The sequence below is a fragment of the Vulpes lagopus genome, chromosome 11 (genome assembly GCF_018345385.1).
Source record: "Vulpes lagopus strain Blue_001 chromosome 11, ASM1834538v1, whole genome shotgun sequence".
Classification (NCBI taxonomy): Eukaryota; Metazoa; Chordata; class Mammalia; order Carnivora; family Canidae; genus Vulpes; species Vulpes lagopus.
Genome location: NC_054834.1, coordinates 58,181,525 through 58,200,585, shown reverse-complemented (window position 1 = coordinate 58,200,585; position 19,061 = coordinate 58,181,525). Strand labels below are relative to the sequence as shown.

The 19,061-nt window shown below is 51.8% G+C and overlaps 1 protein-coding gene across 1 annotated transcript; it reads right to left on the bottom strand.

Annotated features, from left to right (window-relative positions):
- Positions 1-12,697: 12,697 nt before the first annotated feature.
- On the bottom strand, positions 12,698-15,174 carry C11H11orf91 (chromosome 11 C11orf91 homolog). The gene is made up of 2 exons (XM_041723106.1): positions 14,639-15,174; positions 12,698-13,327 (listed from the first exon to the last, which is right to left on the bottom strand). Exons 1-2 carry the CDS (start codon positions 15,123-15,125, stop codon positions 13,242-13,244), a joined length of 573 nt encoding a protein of 190 aa, XP_041579040.1. The 5' UTR covers positions 15,126-15,174; the 3' UTR covers positions 12,698-13,241.
- Positions 15,175-19,061: the final 3,887 nt, after the last annotated feature.

The window sequence follows — 19,061 nt, the reverse complement described above, 5'->3', positions numbered from 1 at the left end:
TCTCCATGGGTCAAACCCATACTTTTGTGAAAGCCATTCTATAATGAAATCTAGAAATAGATTTTTTTCATCCTCTGACCTTGGCCAGATTTTTGTAAATCACAGAAGGAGGCTGTCAGTGTATTTTACATAAATTAACTGTGACCTCACCTTATTTCCTTTATCTCTTCCTTATGTCTAAATTCACCTCCACCCATATGCAGAGAGAAGGCTTGTGCCAAACAGAACCAGAGTATATTCTCTGGTCTGGAAATTTTGAAAATGGCATAAATAGTCAAGGCCTTAGGCAACTCACTTGAAACCATTCTGACTCCTCATCTATGAAATGAGACAACGACATCTGCACTTTCTACCTCCCTTGGTGAGTGTGAGGAGTGTGTGTATCTAAAACGGCTTTGAAAGTATGTTTGTAGGTATTCTTACTAAAGTATTAGCTTCATAATTTGGTCTTTTCTAGTGAAATACTTTAGCTCCTTCCATCCACTGAACTAATATGTCACATATTCTATAAAATTTTAAAAAATACTATATAAATTTAAAAAAAAAAAAGATATTTCTAAGATTGGAACTGCCCACAAAAGCCAGCCTCATCTGGAGCCATATTTTGTTGTTGTTGTTTACTTTTTGGAGGCCACGTGAGCATGCATACATGTGCTGTCACTCTGGGTGGAACACGCAGACTGGGGCTCCCCACCAATCACATTACACACTCACTAGGCAAAGACAAGTACTGAATGGGAGCTCTGACGGTAGCTGTTGACACGTAATGCTTGGCTTTCTAATTCCTACATCTGTGGCCTCCAGGAAAAGAGCGTTCATATGCTATTAGAATTTTCTTATTATAAAATAAAAAGCAAAGGCTTTTGTATCCCCAAAACTTGCCTGCTTCTCATTCTCCGTCCTCCCTATGGGGAGATGGAATCCTCTTCACAACCCAACTGCACAGAAGTACCTACTGCGAGTTGTCAAAGCACCACAGAACCCCTTGTGGTCTCAGAAGCTGTCCCAGCCTCAAGCACGAGCTCATGAGCCAAGAACTTTCCACTGGCCATCCGCGGGCCCCAGAGAAGCAGTTCCAGCCTATTCATGACCATGTTCTTGGAACAGAATAAACCAATGCCTGGTCACAGGCCCTCCTCAGAGCATAAAGAGGTCCCATCCAGGTCAGTGGCTCCCAGAGGGTCCAGGATGACATGGGTATGGGACACAAACTTCCAAGACCACCACCCACTTTCCCTGCCATTGCTAGTCTCAGCAATCATGGCGTCCGCCTTCTGTTCAGCCCTATTCGTGTGTTATATCCATGCTCTGCCTTCTGATATAAGCTGACTGGACAGAACACCCATCTGACCCAGGAGCCACAAATTCGTAGGCTGACCAGCCACAAAAAAATGTAACTCAGCACACGGGGCTAGACCAACTGGATCCTCTCTGTAGGAAATACCAAGACACAGAGTTTATTAGCAAGAGAGGTTGAAAGTGAATGGTCAAGACTCAGAGGCCATGATGGGTTGTAGTCAAAGCAAAGGTCTAAGAGAACAAGATATTGAGTAAGAAGTAGCCTTGAGGCCAAGGAGACTTAGAGTATAGGTAAGAAAACCTGTCTCCTATAACAAAAATAGACAAATGAAAACCAACTCCGGATGTTTTGGAAGAGTCCCTATTAATGGAAAGCCACAACCCTGGGGCTCCTGGGGCTCCATTGAGATTCCAGTGGCTTGGACAGTAACAGCGTGTTGTGTCTCACGGGGGCCGAGTCTGCTGAAGCTCTCTGCAAGTATTCAGAAGTACTTAGACACTCAAGGAGCAACTTTTACTCCTCTCTGCCCCTCTGTAAAGAGGCTCACATAGGCACAGAAAACACTCCTCATAGCCACTGTCTTGCTGCAATGATGAGGAGTAAATCTGGAACCTCCACAAAATTCTGCCGCACTCACCCACTGCACAGAGTAGGACCAGTGTGCCCATTTTCTTTTTCTTTCCTCCTGGATCTTGACTGCTCTTATCCTTCAGGACAAATGAAATAATCAAGTGAAGGGAAGTGGTGGTGCCTACTTCAGTCCCAGGAATGGCAGACAGACACAGAGCCAGGGAACTGGGAAAAGACACGTGGCGATCCCTAGCCTTTCCTTGCTGGGGTCCCCTCAGAAAAAGGAAAGAGAGCTTGTTCCAAAGGATGATGTCTAGACTTCTCTAAGTCGCTGTCACGCACTCAACTCATGCGCTCTGCTGGCCACTGGAAGCCAGAAAGAATGCAGCGAGGAAGGCGAGTGGAACTGAGTAATGGGAACATTAGTGAGGCTGTTGTCAATGGTCAATTACCTGTAAAATGTTCACAGATGGTTCCCAGGAAACACAATTGCTCTGAGTCTCTCTATGACCTTTTGGAGGTATGGGTATGGCGACTACTGGTTTGCACAGTGGGGCACTTCATTTTAACAACATTTAAATAAGAGTTTGAACATGGGCAAACTCCTATTGAAGGAGAGGCCATATGACTCCTTAGAACTGAAATAAAGTTTCATTAGCATCACAGTTTCACCACCAACCCCTCCTCCAGACGGAAGAGCTCTGGCAAATGCTTGAAGATAAAAGCACTCCAGGTTACCTGGTCTGTGAAACAGGCTATTAAGAGCTTGCTCTAGATCTGGAGGGCCTTCACTGAACATATAAGAGAGCTTGCTTTTGCCCCCAGTACCCATTCCATCACCCAGTTCCTCAGTCCTGGTAGCTAAGGCCTTTGGGAGACCCAGAGGGCCTGTGGAAGCCACACCCCTTGAGGCCATATCTCCAGTGATGCCAACACAACCTAATGAAAAATCAGGCGACCACCCAGATGTCTTGCCTGTGGGACATTTGGAAACAGTTGATTTGGGACACAGGGTCTACGAGTAAGCCAGATGTTGGATTAAATTATTCATGCTTCATCCTACTCTGCGAGGATTCATGATGGCAAAGCCAAAAGCTGTTGCATCCTCCTGGAGAAGTCCATTTCCTAGGTCAGGTTTGGTAGCATGAAGAGGAAGGGCCTGGAAAGTCTTAAGATTGTGACAACAAAGGGCTGGACTGCCAAATTGCACAAATTGCTTCATATATTGAAATTCAGGTGCTTTGGAAACTAAAAGCTGGCTTTTTTTAAATTTAAGACTTTGTCGTCAAAACTGGTAGGTCCCAAACTAGCCTTCAGTGCTCGGGGGACCAATTCTTTAGAATGAGTCCAGGTAAAAGAACCAAAGACCAAGGCCAGAAATCGGGCGCCACAAACTGAGCAGACACGAGGGTTTACGAAGGGCTGTCGGGCTGTATCTCTGTCAGGGGCATGCATTATGGGCACAGTTTCATCCTGTGGATCATTAACCTTTTATTTAACTGGACCTATCCAGGAAGCACTGATAGAACCTTCCACACAGCCATCCATTCAGTCCTTCATTGGCTGAGCAAACATTTCCTGAGTGCCACCTATGCACCAGACTCCGTGCTAAGTGATGAGGATTCAGCAGGAGCGCGGGACACAGGGCCTGCCCCTCCCAGAGCTCACAGTCAAGGAAGACTGAGCCATACAAAGGACCACCATTCTTTCAGTGCATTTTCTACCTCATAAGAGGTAGGGGAGATAAAAAACGAATGCAGCCACATGTAAACCAAAACCCCTTCTTTCTGGAAACCTTTAGGATTAGAAAGGACATTAGTACCTTCTAAGGATGCTACATAGCTTTCCTTATCACTGGCCTTTAATCAGTTAGTAAGATGCCCACAACATCCCCATGGGGACAGAGAGCAAAGCGCCAACTTCCAAGAATCAACAAGTGTTATGAACCCAAATTTCAGAGCTGTCACCATCAAATGAAATCAGGAGCCCAAACTGTAAGAAAAGAAATAACCAATTTGGGGACTATGCTATGCAATCCAAGTGAAAATTTCAGGAGCCATATATTTTACAAAGGAAACCACAGTACGCCGAACACTCTGACTTTGCATTGTTCCAGTCAATCAAGTGCCGCTCAGAATGCACTGGATTGCTAATCAATGGGTTTTGGTTTTGGTTCAGCCTCTGAAATGTAGCGCTCTATGGAGCAAACCCAAATAGGTGAACCAGGTAGAGCTTTGCAATGATACCACTTCTTTGCTGCATTTGTCTGTCGAGCTTCTTTGAGTTGCAATTGTGTTTGTTTTTTTCTTGGCAAGTTTGCATATGAAATAAAGCACTTTGTCTTACTGGTAGTTTTCTTTCCAGGGTGTTAGTGGATATTTGTGCTCACATCTTGTCTTTTTTTGTACTTAATATTTCTCTCTCCATTCCCCATAAGGATAAGATTTCAACAAGCATTTACAATTCCTCAAAAAATTAGAAATTGCCACGTGATGAAAGGATGGAGTTTGCTGTTTTTGAAATTACAGGATCCCAAACTCTGAGTTGGAAGAGAATTTAATGGGGACGTTATCCCGCTTTGTACCTTGCAATCAACACAGGATACACCTCATGTCCTATGTGCTTCTCTGGTCAAAGGTTAAGCAGAATTAGGGCCTCAGCAAGGCAGGTGCTTGAGGAAAGGGGAATGAATAGGAGGTGGGAGGGAGATGGAGTGTTAAAGATGATTGGATATATAGGGCAAAAAAAGTAATGTAGTCACCATGGGGTGGAAGTAGGGGAATTGTCTTGATTTTAAATGAGGTATGGAGTAAGAGGACACCAACCTGTTTGTTTGTTTAAGATTTTACTCTAGCTCTGAATCTGTTCCATGCTCATTGTTATCACATGGGTAGAGGGATCCCCATTTTAGGATTTGCGATCATCCAGACCTGGATTTGAACCTCACCTTTACCTCATTGTAGTTACTTTGGACAAGTCATGTCCCCTCTCTGAGCCTTATCTGTGAAAAGAAGATAAGATCTAGTCTATGAGTGACTGCAGAGCTGGAAGGAGACACTGCCTGGTTTATACCTGCATGATACCTTATGAGCATGACGGATTATTGACATTTATTTGCCTCCTTGGAAAATTCTAGCATTGGGGAACTCACTCTCTTGCCAGCGTCAACACTTGATCCATTGATCACCCCCAAGTGGTGACCCCTATGCTCAGGCCCTTGCAGCTACCCACTCTAGACAACCAGGACACTCATAAGTCCCCAGAACAGAGGGCAAGCTCAGGACACCCAGGCACTGAGCAGTGCTGTGAAAGGAAAAGCCCTTCACCACCTGACCAAGCTGGAAATCTCCCACAGATTCCACATGTTCTTATGATTAATGGCGCCACCACTCCTAGAAGTCATTCTTCAGAACAACCAAAAGACTCAACTCACCCCGGGCATTCGACCCTAGTCCCAGCAAGCAACTCCCCGCCAAACGCCTGGACTTGGTGTATTTAAAGTTCTGGCAGCAAGGGCAGTTAGCTCTGTAAGAAGGATCCGGAACTCATTACCAGAACCATACGGTAAGCCAGTGGAAAATGAGACTACCCACGTAACTGCTCGGGCACAATGGTGTCCCGGGGAGGCTCTCCGGTGCCGGAATCGGGAGGAACCTTGCCCATTCTTATTTTAGAACCAGACTTTTGGCAGTTACAACATTGGCTCACCTAAATGTTCTTGATAGCAGCTGGTTGAGGTGGGCTGAAGGGGAACAGAGAAAATAGAAGAGTGTGAAAACAGCCACCAAAAAATGAGCTGAAAGTTTAAGTGATTGGGCTTGGGAGCAGCTTGGCAACATCCTGGCTGTACGTGTCTCCGTGCCTCCCGCAGTGGCGGGGAAGGCCATGCCTCGTGGCTTGGGGCTGGAAATAGTAAGACTCTGTAGAGTGCTGTGCGCAGGACCTGGCACCGAGGAAGCCCTCCATACCTGGTGGTGGATGGTTGGGATTGGTGGGTGCGGCATTATGGCAGCGCTTAGAAGGAACTCTAAGGGTGTCTTGAAACCCCATCGGCCTCTCTTGTGCTCAGACCCCTAGACACCTTTCCCATTGCTAGAATTGGCCCCGCCAGAGCACCTCTGGTCTGTTCCTAAAATAGACTACAAAATTAACACCAGTCATCGAAATGCACCTAAAATACACTGTCTCTTTGGGACGGATGGGGAAGGGTGCAGTGAACAATTCAGGTTTGCTCCCCATCCTCTTTCCTGAGCAGAGGGTCACACGACCTCCTTCTACAGGAGGCCTGCTCATGCACACAACCGCATGCGCGAATGCACACACATACACACATATTTGGTGCATGGGCACACACGAATATGTGGTCACACACCATACCTTGGTCGAGTGGGGTTGTCCTCACTGTCCTGTGAGTCATCCCAAATCACTTCTGGAAGGGACAAGAAGGGAGCCTAGATTCCTGGAAGCTTACACAGAGGAAGGAACCACCACATGGAGGTGGCAGGTAGGCTCAGCCGCTGACCCACCGTGTCACCTTAGGCCTCACTGCTCTCAGCCTTGGTTCCTCATTTATAAAGAGATAACCGTTTTCACCTACTCCCACATTGGTTAACTCTGAAAACCGAGACTGTCTTAAACCCCAGATTTTCCAAACTCAACACAATCCAATCAATTGAATAAAGAGGAAACTGTATATACACCTCGGTCTAGCTCTGCACTGTCCAATACAGTAGCCACTAACCCATGTGGCTCTTTAAACTGAAATATAATAATGAAAACTCAATAAAATTTACAATTCATTTCCTTAGTTGTATTAGCCACGTGTCAAGTCTCAACGGCCACATTTGTCTAATGACTTCCATATTAAAGAGCACAGATTTGGAATATTTCTATCCCTGCAGAAAGTTCTATTAGACAACATAGATGTAGACCACCCACCCATCCACGGGTAACAACAATAACAGATAATAGGCAAATGGGCAACAGTCCATAGATGAATATCTATATTTATATATTTACGTATGTTTCTTTATATGTAAGTAGCTATAGATATATGTACGTACTCATGGGCTATTGTCTAGCTGCCTATTTATTGTCATCCACTAATGGTTGGGTGGTATATATATATATATATATATATATATATATATATATATGAATAATAGGAACAGGCGGGTAAAATAGGAGAGAGGAATAAGTAGGAATATGGTATAGATGGTGCTGCAAGTGACGCGTGCCATGCCCCACCCCAAATCCATATGACAAAGCCTTAATCCCCAGTGTGCTGGTCTTCGGAGACCGGCTCTTTGGGAGGTAATTAAGTTTAGATGAGGTCATGAGAGTGGGGTCCTCAAGATGGGACTGAAGTGCTTCTAAGAGGAGGAGACACCAGAGCTCTGTCTGCTCTGTGAGGACGCAGCAAGAAGGCAGCCATCGGCAAGCCAGGAAGGGAGCTCTCACCAGAGCAGGAATTGGCCTGGCATGGTGCTCCTGGACTTCCCCGCCCCCAGACCTGTGAGAAGTATATGTCAGCTGTTTAGGGCACACCCCCCATCTCCCCCAGCACCCAGTCCCCCAGCCACCCTCCATGAAATGTTGGTATAACGTCCCTAGCAGACCATGAATATTGATGAGTTCAGTCCAGCTTCTTTTATTCAGGTGAACCAGACTCTTCACCTTGAAACTGGTTCTGAAAAGAGATCCTCCACCACCACCACCCTCCCCCCCACCCCCTCACTGTCCCCCTTTGGGAGTAAAATGTGGCTCTCCCGCAGCCACCTGCAGCCTCCCGCAAGGGCCCCAGGCTGCACCTGTGTTTATTTTTGCAATGATCGCCTGCAACGGCCACAACGTGTCCTGGATTTTCTCCTGGGTAATAATGAACAAGTTGATAAATGTCAGCTCTGGATGTGAGAGGACGAGAGGGATGGGGGGGTGGAGGCGTGGAGGGGTGGAGGGGTGGAGGGGGGGATAGAGGGGTGGAGGGGTGGGGGGGTGGAGGGGGGGTGCAATCTGTTCCATCCACTTCTAGGTTCAGGCTGCCGCCTAGCGGATCCCACCGTGAGAGAAACGGGAGCGTTTTGTGTTGAGCAGAAACCGGGACGCAGAAGGTGCGGCGCACACCCTGCGCAGCGGCCGGCGGCGCCGCGGGGCAGCTGAGCGGTTTGCACGCACTCTCCCGGTTCGTTTGCAACAACCCCGGGCGGGAGGGGCTGTCGTGCACATTTTCCAGACGAGAAAAGAGGCTCAGAGAAGTGAGGCACCTGCTTCGCTGAAAGGAGGCTTGGCTGCCTCAGACTGAACGAGCGAGCGCGCTGCACGCGGCTCCGTCCCCGGGCGGGGTTTCCTGGGCCCCGGGCGCGCCGCCCTCGGGCCGACCCGTCACGGGAGGGGCGACCCCGGAGGGGGGGGTGCGCGCGGCGGGACTGGGGAGCCGGCCTCCTCCCGCCCACGGCTCCCCCTGGGCCCGCGGCCTCACCCCTGCCTGCGTGGCCGCGGCCTGGTCTCGCCTCTGCCCCCTCTTGGGACCTAGCGCCCGCCAGCCTCCCCCCTCCCTCTCCCTCCCTCTCCCTCCCTCTCCCTCTCTCTCCCTCCCCTTCTCCCTCCTCCCCCTCCTCCCCTCCTCCCTCCCCTTCTCCCTCCTCCCCCTCCTCCCCCTCCTCCCCCCTCCTCCCTCCCCTTCTCCCTCCTCCCCCTCCTCCCCCTCCTCCCCTCCTCCCTCCCCTTCTCCCCCCACCCCCTTTCCCCTCCTCCCCCGGCGGGGGGAGGGGGGCGAGGCTGGCCCTGGGCGGCGCCCTCATTCCTTTCCCTCTAAAGGCCTGGATGCCTCCTTTTCAACCTTTTAGCTGCCAGATCGATGGTGTCTATTGCCTGCAACCAGAGAACCCTCCTGTGGGCCCCGGTTGTTTAAGCAAGCCGGCGTGAGTGGCCCTCTATCCCCCCGCCCCGGCCCCCAACCCCAAAGAAACCCCAGCTTGGGTGGATTCCCCGCCCACTGATGCCTGTTCCGGATTCCCGGCTGCCCCTTTTCCTGCGGGCGTGGCCGAGTGGGTGCTGCCCTGGTAGGGACAGGTGAAGGCGTGGGTGGTGACCACAGGCCTCCCTGGGGGGCGGTGGGGGGGCTCACCTGCTAGAGGCCCAGCCCTTGGGCTGCTGCCTGGGAGAAGTGTGGTTGGCCCTTTCTAGAAAACTCACCCCCCTCCCCAACTGCCTCCCAGCCAGGCTCACTCACCTCCTTGTCCTGTTTTTGCAGGGCTGAGCCCTCTGGCCTTGCAAACTCAAAGCTGCTCCTGCTCTGCAGGCCAGGCCTCCCTCGGCCCACAAGCCCACAGCTGCCTCTATTCCCTGCACCCCTAGCCCAACAGTGAGAACCGTGCTCTAAATGCACCAGAAAATAATAATGACTCCCTCTTGGGGAGGTTTTGCATCTGTCACCTTATTTCTTGCCACCCACCCAACCTGTGAGAACAGTGTCTCCACTTTACAGATGAGGAAACAAGCTTAGAGAGGTTGGGTGACTTTCTCAAGGTCACACATCTGGTCAGAGGTGGAATCAAGACACATGATAGTGCCAGTCCGTGTGCCATGAGGCACCCACGCGGGGCTCACCTTCCACGAAAGCCTTAAAGCTGTGACTGGATCTCTGTTCTGTTCTGAGAAACCAGGTTCCTGCGGACACTGATCCTGCCTGACTCCTTTGGCCCTGGAGTCGGGGCACAAATTACTTGCACAAAACAGAAAGTTTTCCCATTTCACTTGAGTTTTCTATTTCTCTCAGGACTAACAGATCTGTGATGAAGGGGGTGGGATATAAATAGCTAGTCTCATGCTCAACCAAGTTTCATGTTCCATCTTGCTCAAAACAGTTACCACTGGGGAAGAGGGGCCTCCATCCCCCACCTGCAGGCTGTTACCTCTGCACTCCCTATACCCTAGTCACCTGAAAGTAGAAGTCACAAATCTGATTTGCTGGGGTCCAGAACATTCCTTGGGCCCCATGTTACCAGCGCACGGGCTTACTAATCTTAAAAGTCAGTCCATACGTGCTCCACGAAAACCTATATATTTCAAGGTAAAGGCTGCCTTCTCGGGCAGGCTCCATCCGGCTCTTTTGCCTTTGACCAACTCAGGCCAGACAAGAAAGGAGCCTCAGTTATACTTTCGGCCCAACTTCCAATGCTTCAAAGCAGCCTTCCCTTCAGCTCATTTATGAACATAGTGGTATTTTTGTTTCCCACTTACCTGGCGGTGCGCTACTTAAATGTTTAACAACACTCTGGAGGAGTGGAGGTGGCCTGGAACAAACCTGATTTGTCCATTCACCAGTTCCCAGGATGTAAAAACTCTCATGATGGCCAATATCAGATACCAACGTGGCATTTTTAAGAAGTAGTGCCCGTTAGTGCACCACTTTGTAGTATTTCCACCAAGTAGAGTGGTGCAATAGAATCCCAGAACACAAGTCATTGTAAAATGTGGCAAAATAGGAAGTGATGGATTTTGAGTATTTCTTTAGTCGTAAATATAGTTTAATTGTAAGTTGACGCGGTTTAGTTTTTAACAGTGGCTCTATTTGACAACTGGCTTCCAGGATTCCTGAATTTTAACAACTGGCGCTGGCGAGCCAGTCAGGCTGGCTGCAGCACCCACTGCCTGCATCTGTTATTCCTGGCATGCGCTCTTCTCTCAACCAGGATCCTATCACTTGCATCTGCCAACACCCTTTTCTCTGGCGAATAGCCTCCTCCATTCCATTTTGTTCTGGAAGAGCCTCATTTCCCCATTTATAAAACATGCCGAGAGTGGTGCCTATTTCACAGGGTGATGGTGAGGATTAAATGAGATTGTTCCTATCAATTGTCTCCCTCTGTGCCCCGCACACGGTGTGCACGTAATAGGCGGGCAACGTTGCAAGCAAGCCAGAGGAGCCAGGAGGAGGCTAGAGGTTGGCAGGAGGTGGGAGCCACAGGGCCCGGGGAGGGAATGGGAAACAGGCCCCACCGGATGTGGTGCCTTGGTTTCCCCCACCCTCTCACTGACCTTCTTCAGCCCCTCTCACTGGCCTTGCCAGCTTTAAGGTTTTCGGGATGAACAAGGGAGCTTCTCCAACCACAACCAGCCTGGGGAGATACAGGAATCTGCCTTTTCAGTGGGGAGGGGAGACAGGCCTGGAACCCCTACCTGGGATGAGAGGACTCCTATGGGTACAAACTCTACAGGACTGTAGAGGCTTGGTTTTATTTGGTCCGAATTGTGTTCTGGAAATATTTGAGTTCATTGCTAAGGTTAGAAGCCGAGAGCTTTCTCTGACATGTGTTCACTCCTGGCTGGGCAGCCACTCAGGCCAGTCTCTACCTGACTCTGGGCACCAACCCCACGGCTTCTGAAGGCGGGGCCTGGCAGGCACGTGCATCTGCATCCTCAAGCACGAGGTCCTGGTTGCCCCACAAACTTCTGGCCTTGTGCATGCGACTTCCCGGGGCTCCTGCCACCCATTTCCCCATCCGCATGCTCACACCACAGTCGGGACCCCCTGTGATGCCTCCACTGTAAGTGGGTCCCATGTCTCCTGTCCACTCAAGGACCCCATGCCAGCGACCCCACATCTCCTACAGCATCACTTATTCCTCCCTCCACCCAACTACAGGCAAGCAGTCATTTCCCCCTTAAAGACCTCGCCACCCCTCCAGCCAGTTGGGGCCCTAGTTCTCTGCCACTTGGCAGCTGAACTCCTACACCCATGGTCTCCTCCTCCACCCCCTTCTCTCTTAACACGACTACTCCGGTCGGGTGTTACACCCCTCACTCAACCAAAACTGCTCTTGGCCAGGTCACCCCAACGCTCAGTCCTCATTGCCAAGCCCAAGGGTGCATCTCGGGCTCACTGTGCTTGGCCTGCTGGTGCTACTGGTCAGAGGGGACCACCCCCGCCCCCAACATCTCCTTCCCTTGGATCCTAAGACCCCTGAGTCACTGGTCACTCCTTTTCCTTCTCCTTGGCGGGAATCCCAAATGTCACAAATTCAGTGGCTGTGATGGGCAGTGGCTGCAGGCACAGTGAGGGCACAGGGGATTCCAGATGCAACCAAATTTACAGTCAGTTGAAGACCCGTTTCCCGTTTCCTTACTTTCTCCTTTATTCATGGGCTTGTGTTGCTGAGCTCTTGCTCCTTCTGGCCATAGAGACAGCACCTGGCAGCAAGGGTGGTGGCAGTGGTGGATACCCCACAGCCCGTAGACACCTGTGACCCAGCGAGGGGGAAAGGGTTGCCCGGGCTGGGCCACACTGCCCTGCACCATTGCTTCTCGTTTAGTCGGATTATTAATAATAACAGCGCCCTACCTGCTTTCCCTGTCTCCTTCCTTAGTCTCAGAAGCACAGGTCAGATGTGGTCACCTGGCTGAAAACCCTCTAACCTCTCCACACTCCACTCAGAGTAAAACCCCAAGTCCTCACCATGGCTGCAAAGTTGGGGACCGAGAGGGAGCCTCTGCACTCACCCCACCAGGCTCCCCTCACTCCTGCTCCAGCCACCGGGGCTCTTGCTGGCCCTAATATCCCAGTAAGCTCCCACCTTCAGCCTCTGCACTGGGCCCTGTGCCTGGAACGTTCCCCCTCCACCCCGGGTGCCACATGGCTATCGCCCTCAACTGCCTTCACGTCTTGTTTAAATGTTATCTCTTCCAGAAATCTTATTTGAACTGCCACCCTGCTGCTCTCTGACCCTGTTGCGCAACTTGCCCTACTGTTTTTGTTTTCCCCTTAGCAGGTCATCGAGGATACCATGTTATGTTTTACTTATTTATAGTATTTATTGTCTGTGTCTCCCCCGCTCCCAATCCCAAGTGTCTAGGAAGGCACATAATCAGCCCTCAGGATTTCTTAAATATGTGAGTTTCTAGGAAGGACCATGGCTTTGATCAGATTGTCAAAGAGTTTTGTGGCTCAAAAACTATTAAACAAATCACTTCCCAGGACTAAAGCTATTTGAAAATAAACCATTTGTTCCAGTCCTCCAAGGGCAGGGGCACAGCCACCAAATAGATACTGCCGTTGGTCCTTCCCAATTCCTTCCACTTGACAGTGCTGGGCAGCCCCTCCTACGGCCCCTGGAGGGAGACCCTGAACGCCAGAGGGGCAGCAGCTTTCAGACCATGAGGGAGCTCCCCCAGCAGCAGCACGGAGAGGAGACAGAGCATGAGATTCACCACGCAAGTGGGCCCTGAATGTGGAGTACATGCTGGGAGCAATGAGAGCAGCAGTTAAATACAGAACAGAAAATAACTATCTTTGAAATGACAACCAAAGGGACACATTATCTACGCACTAACACCTAAGGAGGCGGCTGCCCAGGCGCTGGTGGGCAGCTCTTCAGGAGAGAGGGGCCGACTTCTTTCCGGGCTGCCTCGTCTTCAGTCCTTGTAACTTTTCATCTTTCAGTGCCTGCAAGAATTTATCTGCAGAAGAGCAAAACAAACACAGCTGTAGTAAAGAGAAGGCCTTTTCTAACCCTCCCAACGTAAGCTTCTGGGAAGCAACTCTGTGTGCCCTGCATGAATCCAATACCCAACATGGGCAGGAAGGAAAAAAAAAAAAAAAAAACACCTTAACAGCCAAAACATGTTTAAGTGGAGAATGTACAAAAGAAATCCAGGACTTAGAAAAGCCTGTTTTCTAGGGATTCTTTCCATGGCGGTGGAAAGAGGATCTTACAGGGTGTCTGATGTGTAGGGGACCATTCTCACGGCCACATTAACCTAAACATTTAGGTTATTTCATACACCCCTTCCCTGTGTGGCAGGGGAGCCAATTTAACCTGTTGTTTGTTTTTTTTTCGCAATACTGGGAATGGTCTTTCTAGAATAAGCTTTCCTCCTCTAGTGGTATACTGCAAGTGTTAGCCAGAACAGGTGATGGGAAGACACAGTCTGCAGAACAGCCTATGGCCTCTGAATATCCTACAGTGTGTTAAGTCCTTATGGGAGTAGAATCAGATTGAACTTGATCCTCCCACCGGGAGGCATCCTGCCACATCAGTACACCTGGTCTGCCCTGGTCCAGAGCCCTAAGACTTTAAACCTAAGACCAAAGGGCAGAGTTCAGGCCCCTGGTGAGAGGGCTCCCAGGGCCAGGGCCGGGGTCCACAGGGTGTTTCCTTCGAGCATTGAGAAGTGGAGGGCCCCAAAGAGCCCCGGTGAACTGTCCTTGGGCTTTTTGGGTCTTGCACAGTTCCCACCTCTACCTACAGACACTCCAACCACCTTCCTTCGCTCCCCCCCTCCCCGCCCGTCCAGGACCGCAGTTGAAGACTAAAGCTCGGTCTCTAGGGGTAGGGGTAGGGGTGGTGGGTGATGGTAGCACTGCCACCACGGGGCGCGGGCGGGGCTGTGTTAAGGTGCAGGAGGCTCCGAGTGCAGGATGGGGGCTGCGGTGGATGGACTTCCAGGTTTGGAGGCTCAGAGTCCCCATTACCCAAAGGGCTCAGGACGGACGGAGGGTGGGGTTTGGGCCAAAAGTGTTGGCGAAATCCTGACTGCGGTGAGGGACGGCGTCGGTAGAAACCCAGGATGCGGGAGTCGGGGCGCTGGGAGGTGTGACCGGGTGCCGGGGCGGGGGGGGGGGGGGCGGTCGACGTGGGATCCCGGAGCCTGGGGGCTGCAGTCTGAGCCCGAGGCCACACTGCGTGGGAGGGGGTTAGGAGGCGTGGAGCCGGGTGGAGCCCGGGAGCGAGCCGGGGCGGGCAGGGGGGCTCGGGCGGGGCCACGCACAGCGCTGGGAGTCGAAGCCGTCGCCAGTGATGGTGAGCAGCTCCAGCTCCTTAATCCGGATCTCCAGCTCGCATAACTCCTCGGGGTGGGAGGCGGCGGCGAGCCGGGGGGCCGTGGGCCCGGGAGCCAGGGGCGAGGCAGCCCCCTCGGGCCCCGGCGGCGGCGAGTAGAAGAAGCGCAGAGGCTCGTAGGGGATGGAGGCCAGGCCGGAGGGCCAGGGCGGGGGCCAGGGGCGCTCGCTGGGGGGCCCCAGGCCGGGGGGCGGCGGCGGGGGCGCCGGGACCGGGGGCGCCTGGGGCAGGGGCCGCCCCGCCCCCGTCCCCGCCCCCGCCCCCGCCTTCAGCGGCACGAAGAGCTTCTTCCAGATGTTGAAGTCGCTGAGCGGCGACGAGGAGATGCCGCGGTCGTAGAGGGAGGGGAAGTAGAGGGGCGGGGCCGGCCGCTGGCTCATGGTGGGGCTCTGGCTGCCGCGCCGCCCCTTCGGCATCTTTTGAATGGGAGGCTGCGTGGAGGAACCCCGCGCCCGGAGACGCGCGCCTCGGCCCCAGTCGCCCGGGTTCCGAGGTTCCACAGGCCCCGCCCCCCGGCCGGCCCCGCCCCAATCAGGCGGGGTTCTGCGTCAGGCCCCGCCCCTAGTGGGCAGGGTGCTGCGGCCGCCCCCGCCCCGAACAGGCGGTGTTCTGCGGCAGGCCCCGCCCCGAACAGGCGGAGTCCAGCGGTAGGCCCCGCCCCTTCATCCGCTCCAATCAGGCGGGGTTCTGCGTCAGGCCCCGCCCCTAATAGGCAGTGTTCTGCGGCAGGCCCCGCCCTGAACAGGCGGTGTTCTGCGGTAGGCCCCGCCCCTTCATCCGCCCCAATCAGGCGGTTTCTGCGTCAGGCCCCGCCCCTAATAGGCAGTGTTCTGCGGCAGGCCCCGCCCCGAACAGGCGGTGTTCTGCGGCAGGCCCCGCCCCTTCAGCCGGCCCCGCCCCAATCAGGCGGGGTTCTGCGTCAGGCCCCGCCCCCAATAGGCAGTGTTCTGCGGCAGGCCCCGCCCCAGAGCGTACCCGCCCCCTGACGGCGGGCCGCGCCCCCGGGGCTGGTGGGGCTCAGCGGGCAGCGGGGACTGGGAGCTCCCGGCGCCCAGAGCCGGCCTGGCACGGCCCCTGCTTTCCCCCGCTCCCCCAGGCCGCTGCCCCGCGGCCTCCGACCGGGTAGCGCCCCTCTGTTCTTCCCCCCGCCCCTACGTTTCCATAAGCCTCGCGCCCCTGGCCCCCAGCTCCCACGTCCCATCTCCCCTCCCCGCGGAATCTCAGACAAAAACAAGAAGCAACGAGTTGGCTAGAACTGCAAGAGAATAGATGCATTTTCCAGTCTTCCTCTCCTTTCACAGGGAGATCATAGACACCTGCCCCCAGCACAGCCGGCCGGCTCGCCTTAGCACCCCTCGCTGCAAAGTCTCTGGGGAAATGAGTTTTCATCCTCTACAGCGGGATGCGGACGAAGGAGAGGAGAGGAGAGGTTGCTGGGGATCCTCCCTTAGGGCCAACCCGTGCTCCTGCCAAATTTTCCAGTGTTGTGTAAGGTTCTGGAAAAGGGAACTCTTATATGGATTTGTAATAGATCTGAAGTAGGATGTCTTCAATGGAATGCAGTTTACTTTAGTTCTTTTCCAGACACATTATTAGAAGCTAACAGGAAACAAACCACTGAAAAGAAACCCTGCTAAACGCCCCTCCAGGGACACCTGGGTGGCTCAGCAGTTGAGCATCTGCCTTCCGCTCAGGGCATGATCCCGGGGTTCTGGGATCCAGTCCCTCATGGGGCTCCCTGCTGGGAGCCTGCTTCTCCCTCTGCCTGTGTCTCTGTATCTCTCTCTCTGTGTCTCTCATGAATAAATAAATAAAATCTTAAAAAAAAAAAAAAGGGTGAGAAACACTTAAATAAACCCACCTCAAATAGGTCACCCTTCTTTAAGAGGGACCTGTACATACTGTCAAGGGGCTTGTCCAGCTCATTTACAGGAGTAGACCGTATTAGCCAAAGAGAAGGGGGAGTAGATTTCCTTGAAAGCCTTTCCCTAATGATAGTGGTGTGAATGGATAAAGATGGGTTGAGGGTGTTGGCCAGCCAAGGCCTTAGTCAGTACCAGCTCCATTAGCAAGGGCTACACACATATATATGGCTCTCTACATACGCCACGCACAGGGCTGTGTGTGTGTACATGTTATGTATGTGTGTCTGTATGTTAGGTGTTGGTTGGACAGTTAGGTAGTCAGGGCCAGGATCCCCACCAAGAAAATATGGAGCCAGGCCAGCTAAAATAAAACAGCACCGACATCCTGTTTTGCAGCTTAGGCAGGACCACACTAGCATTTTGCTTTGCAGCCTTGTAGAAATGGCTTCTGCAAAACATCCTAAAATAGGATAATTAACCACAAAGCATTTGTCAATAATCCAGGGAAGGGGCAGTTAAGACACAAACCCCCAGATGTCAGAAAAAAAAGACCATCAGCACAGAGACATTAACCTAATAGGTAGACAGATACGTGACCAAAGTCCTGGCTGGCAGGACTCGGCACGCCCTGACTGCTTAACACAGTTCTGCAAAAGAGCTCCTAAGAACCCCTAAACTCAGAAACTCGCTCGGGGGCCCCCCTTCCGTCTCTAGTCTTGCTCAGTAAACTTTGCTTTGCTGCCACCACTCTTGGCCGGGCCTACCTCTTCTTCTTTGAAGCAGCGTGACCAAAACCTGCGGGTACTCAGGGGACAAAGGTCCTGTAACATATACAGCAGAACAGCGGACAGTCAGGTGGCCACGCTGGATATCTTTGGGGAAGTTGCCTGACTTCTAAGATGGTTTTCTGTAAGATTAAAAAAAAAAAAAAGAACCAGGCTGCCTCATACAGTTGTTTGTGTTGATCCAACAGAAGACAATGATGTGCGTGAAGCGCTCGTGAAGTTAGAGACGCCCAAGTGCAAGGAGTGGCGGGCCACACTGACAGCCCCATTTCATGTCCCTGAGATTATGACCTGAGCCAAAATCAAGAGGTGGACACTTAACCTACTGCACCACCCAGGGGCCCCCTATTTGAGAACTTCTAAAACAGTGTGTTATTCTGTGTTTGGGGAACTGAAGGGGACCAGAATATAGCACCCCAAAATATGTCACTTTGGGATAAAAATCAGAAGTTGAAGGCAACTGAGAAATGGCAGACACAGGAGAAGTCCTGTCCTCTCCCTTTCTGCCTCAAAGCAGGGTATACATTTCCCTTGGTGAAGGCATCCTCCTCCCCACACCCCTCTCCCCTACCAGGAAGAAGAGGTGAGAGTTCTCACTGGAGGTGGCACTGACCAGTCTGCATGAACAAATCTTCCCTCACAACCCTTACCTTCAATGAGTTTCCCCCATGTACCTACCTTTCCACAATGTATGACTTCTGGAAGCCCAACCCCCTTTTTCTTTGTTATCCCTTGTCCACAACGTATCACCCTGTGTTAAAATGGCTTATAAGTTTTCAAGCTTAAATGTTTCTTTGGGCTTTCACGTTTTCTGTGAGGCCCCGAGTGCATGCATAATAAATCTTTTCTCCTGTAAATCTGTCGTTTGTCAGTTTAATTCACATGACCCAGCAACCGAACCTAAGAGAGCAGAGGAAAAGATTTTTTTCCCACCTCTATAGAACCACAGTAGTAGTAAGAACCAGAGTTTTGGACTTAGACCTGGGGCCAACCCCTGGATCTCCTATGTACTTGGCTGTGCAGAGGAACCTTTATGAACCTCGGTTGTTCCTTTGTTTGTCTTTAATCTATATGATGGGAATGACAATGATACTTCCTCATTAAAGTGGCAAGGTTACATGAGACCATCTAAGGACCTGGCCATAGAACGCGCTCAGTAATGTTAACTCTTATTGTTATATGTTGAAGATCCTTAGAAAGGAAAGGGATTTTGTGTTATTAGTTTTTAAATTTATTTATTCATGAGAGATATGGAGAGAGAGACAGAGACACAGGCAGAGGGAGAAGCAGGCTCCCCGGGGGGACCCCAATGCGGGACTCGATCCTGGGAGCCCAGGATCACGCCCTGGACCGAAGGCAGCCGCTCCACCCCTGAGCCACCCAGGCGCCCTTACATTAGGTTTTTCAAATGCAACCTAATTTTTATTTGTATATATCCATTCAAAGTGAAAAAGCTTACAGACCTTTAACCTACCTTAACTCCAAGGTGATCAGATTTTTGTCCTGCGGCGGCGGGGGGGGGGGGGGGGGGGGGGGGGGCAGGGGGGTTAATTATAAAACAATCGTGAAGTTACAAATCGTAGGTTAAAAGAAAGGTTGTTCCTTCTAACAACCACACAGGAAAACGCTGCAAGGAACAAACATGGAGATAAATCCCAGGGAGGTGAAGCCCGTACACGGTACTAACCACAGCAGGTAGCTC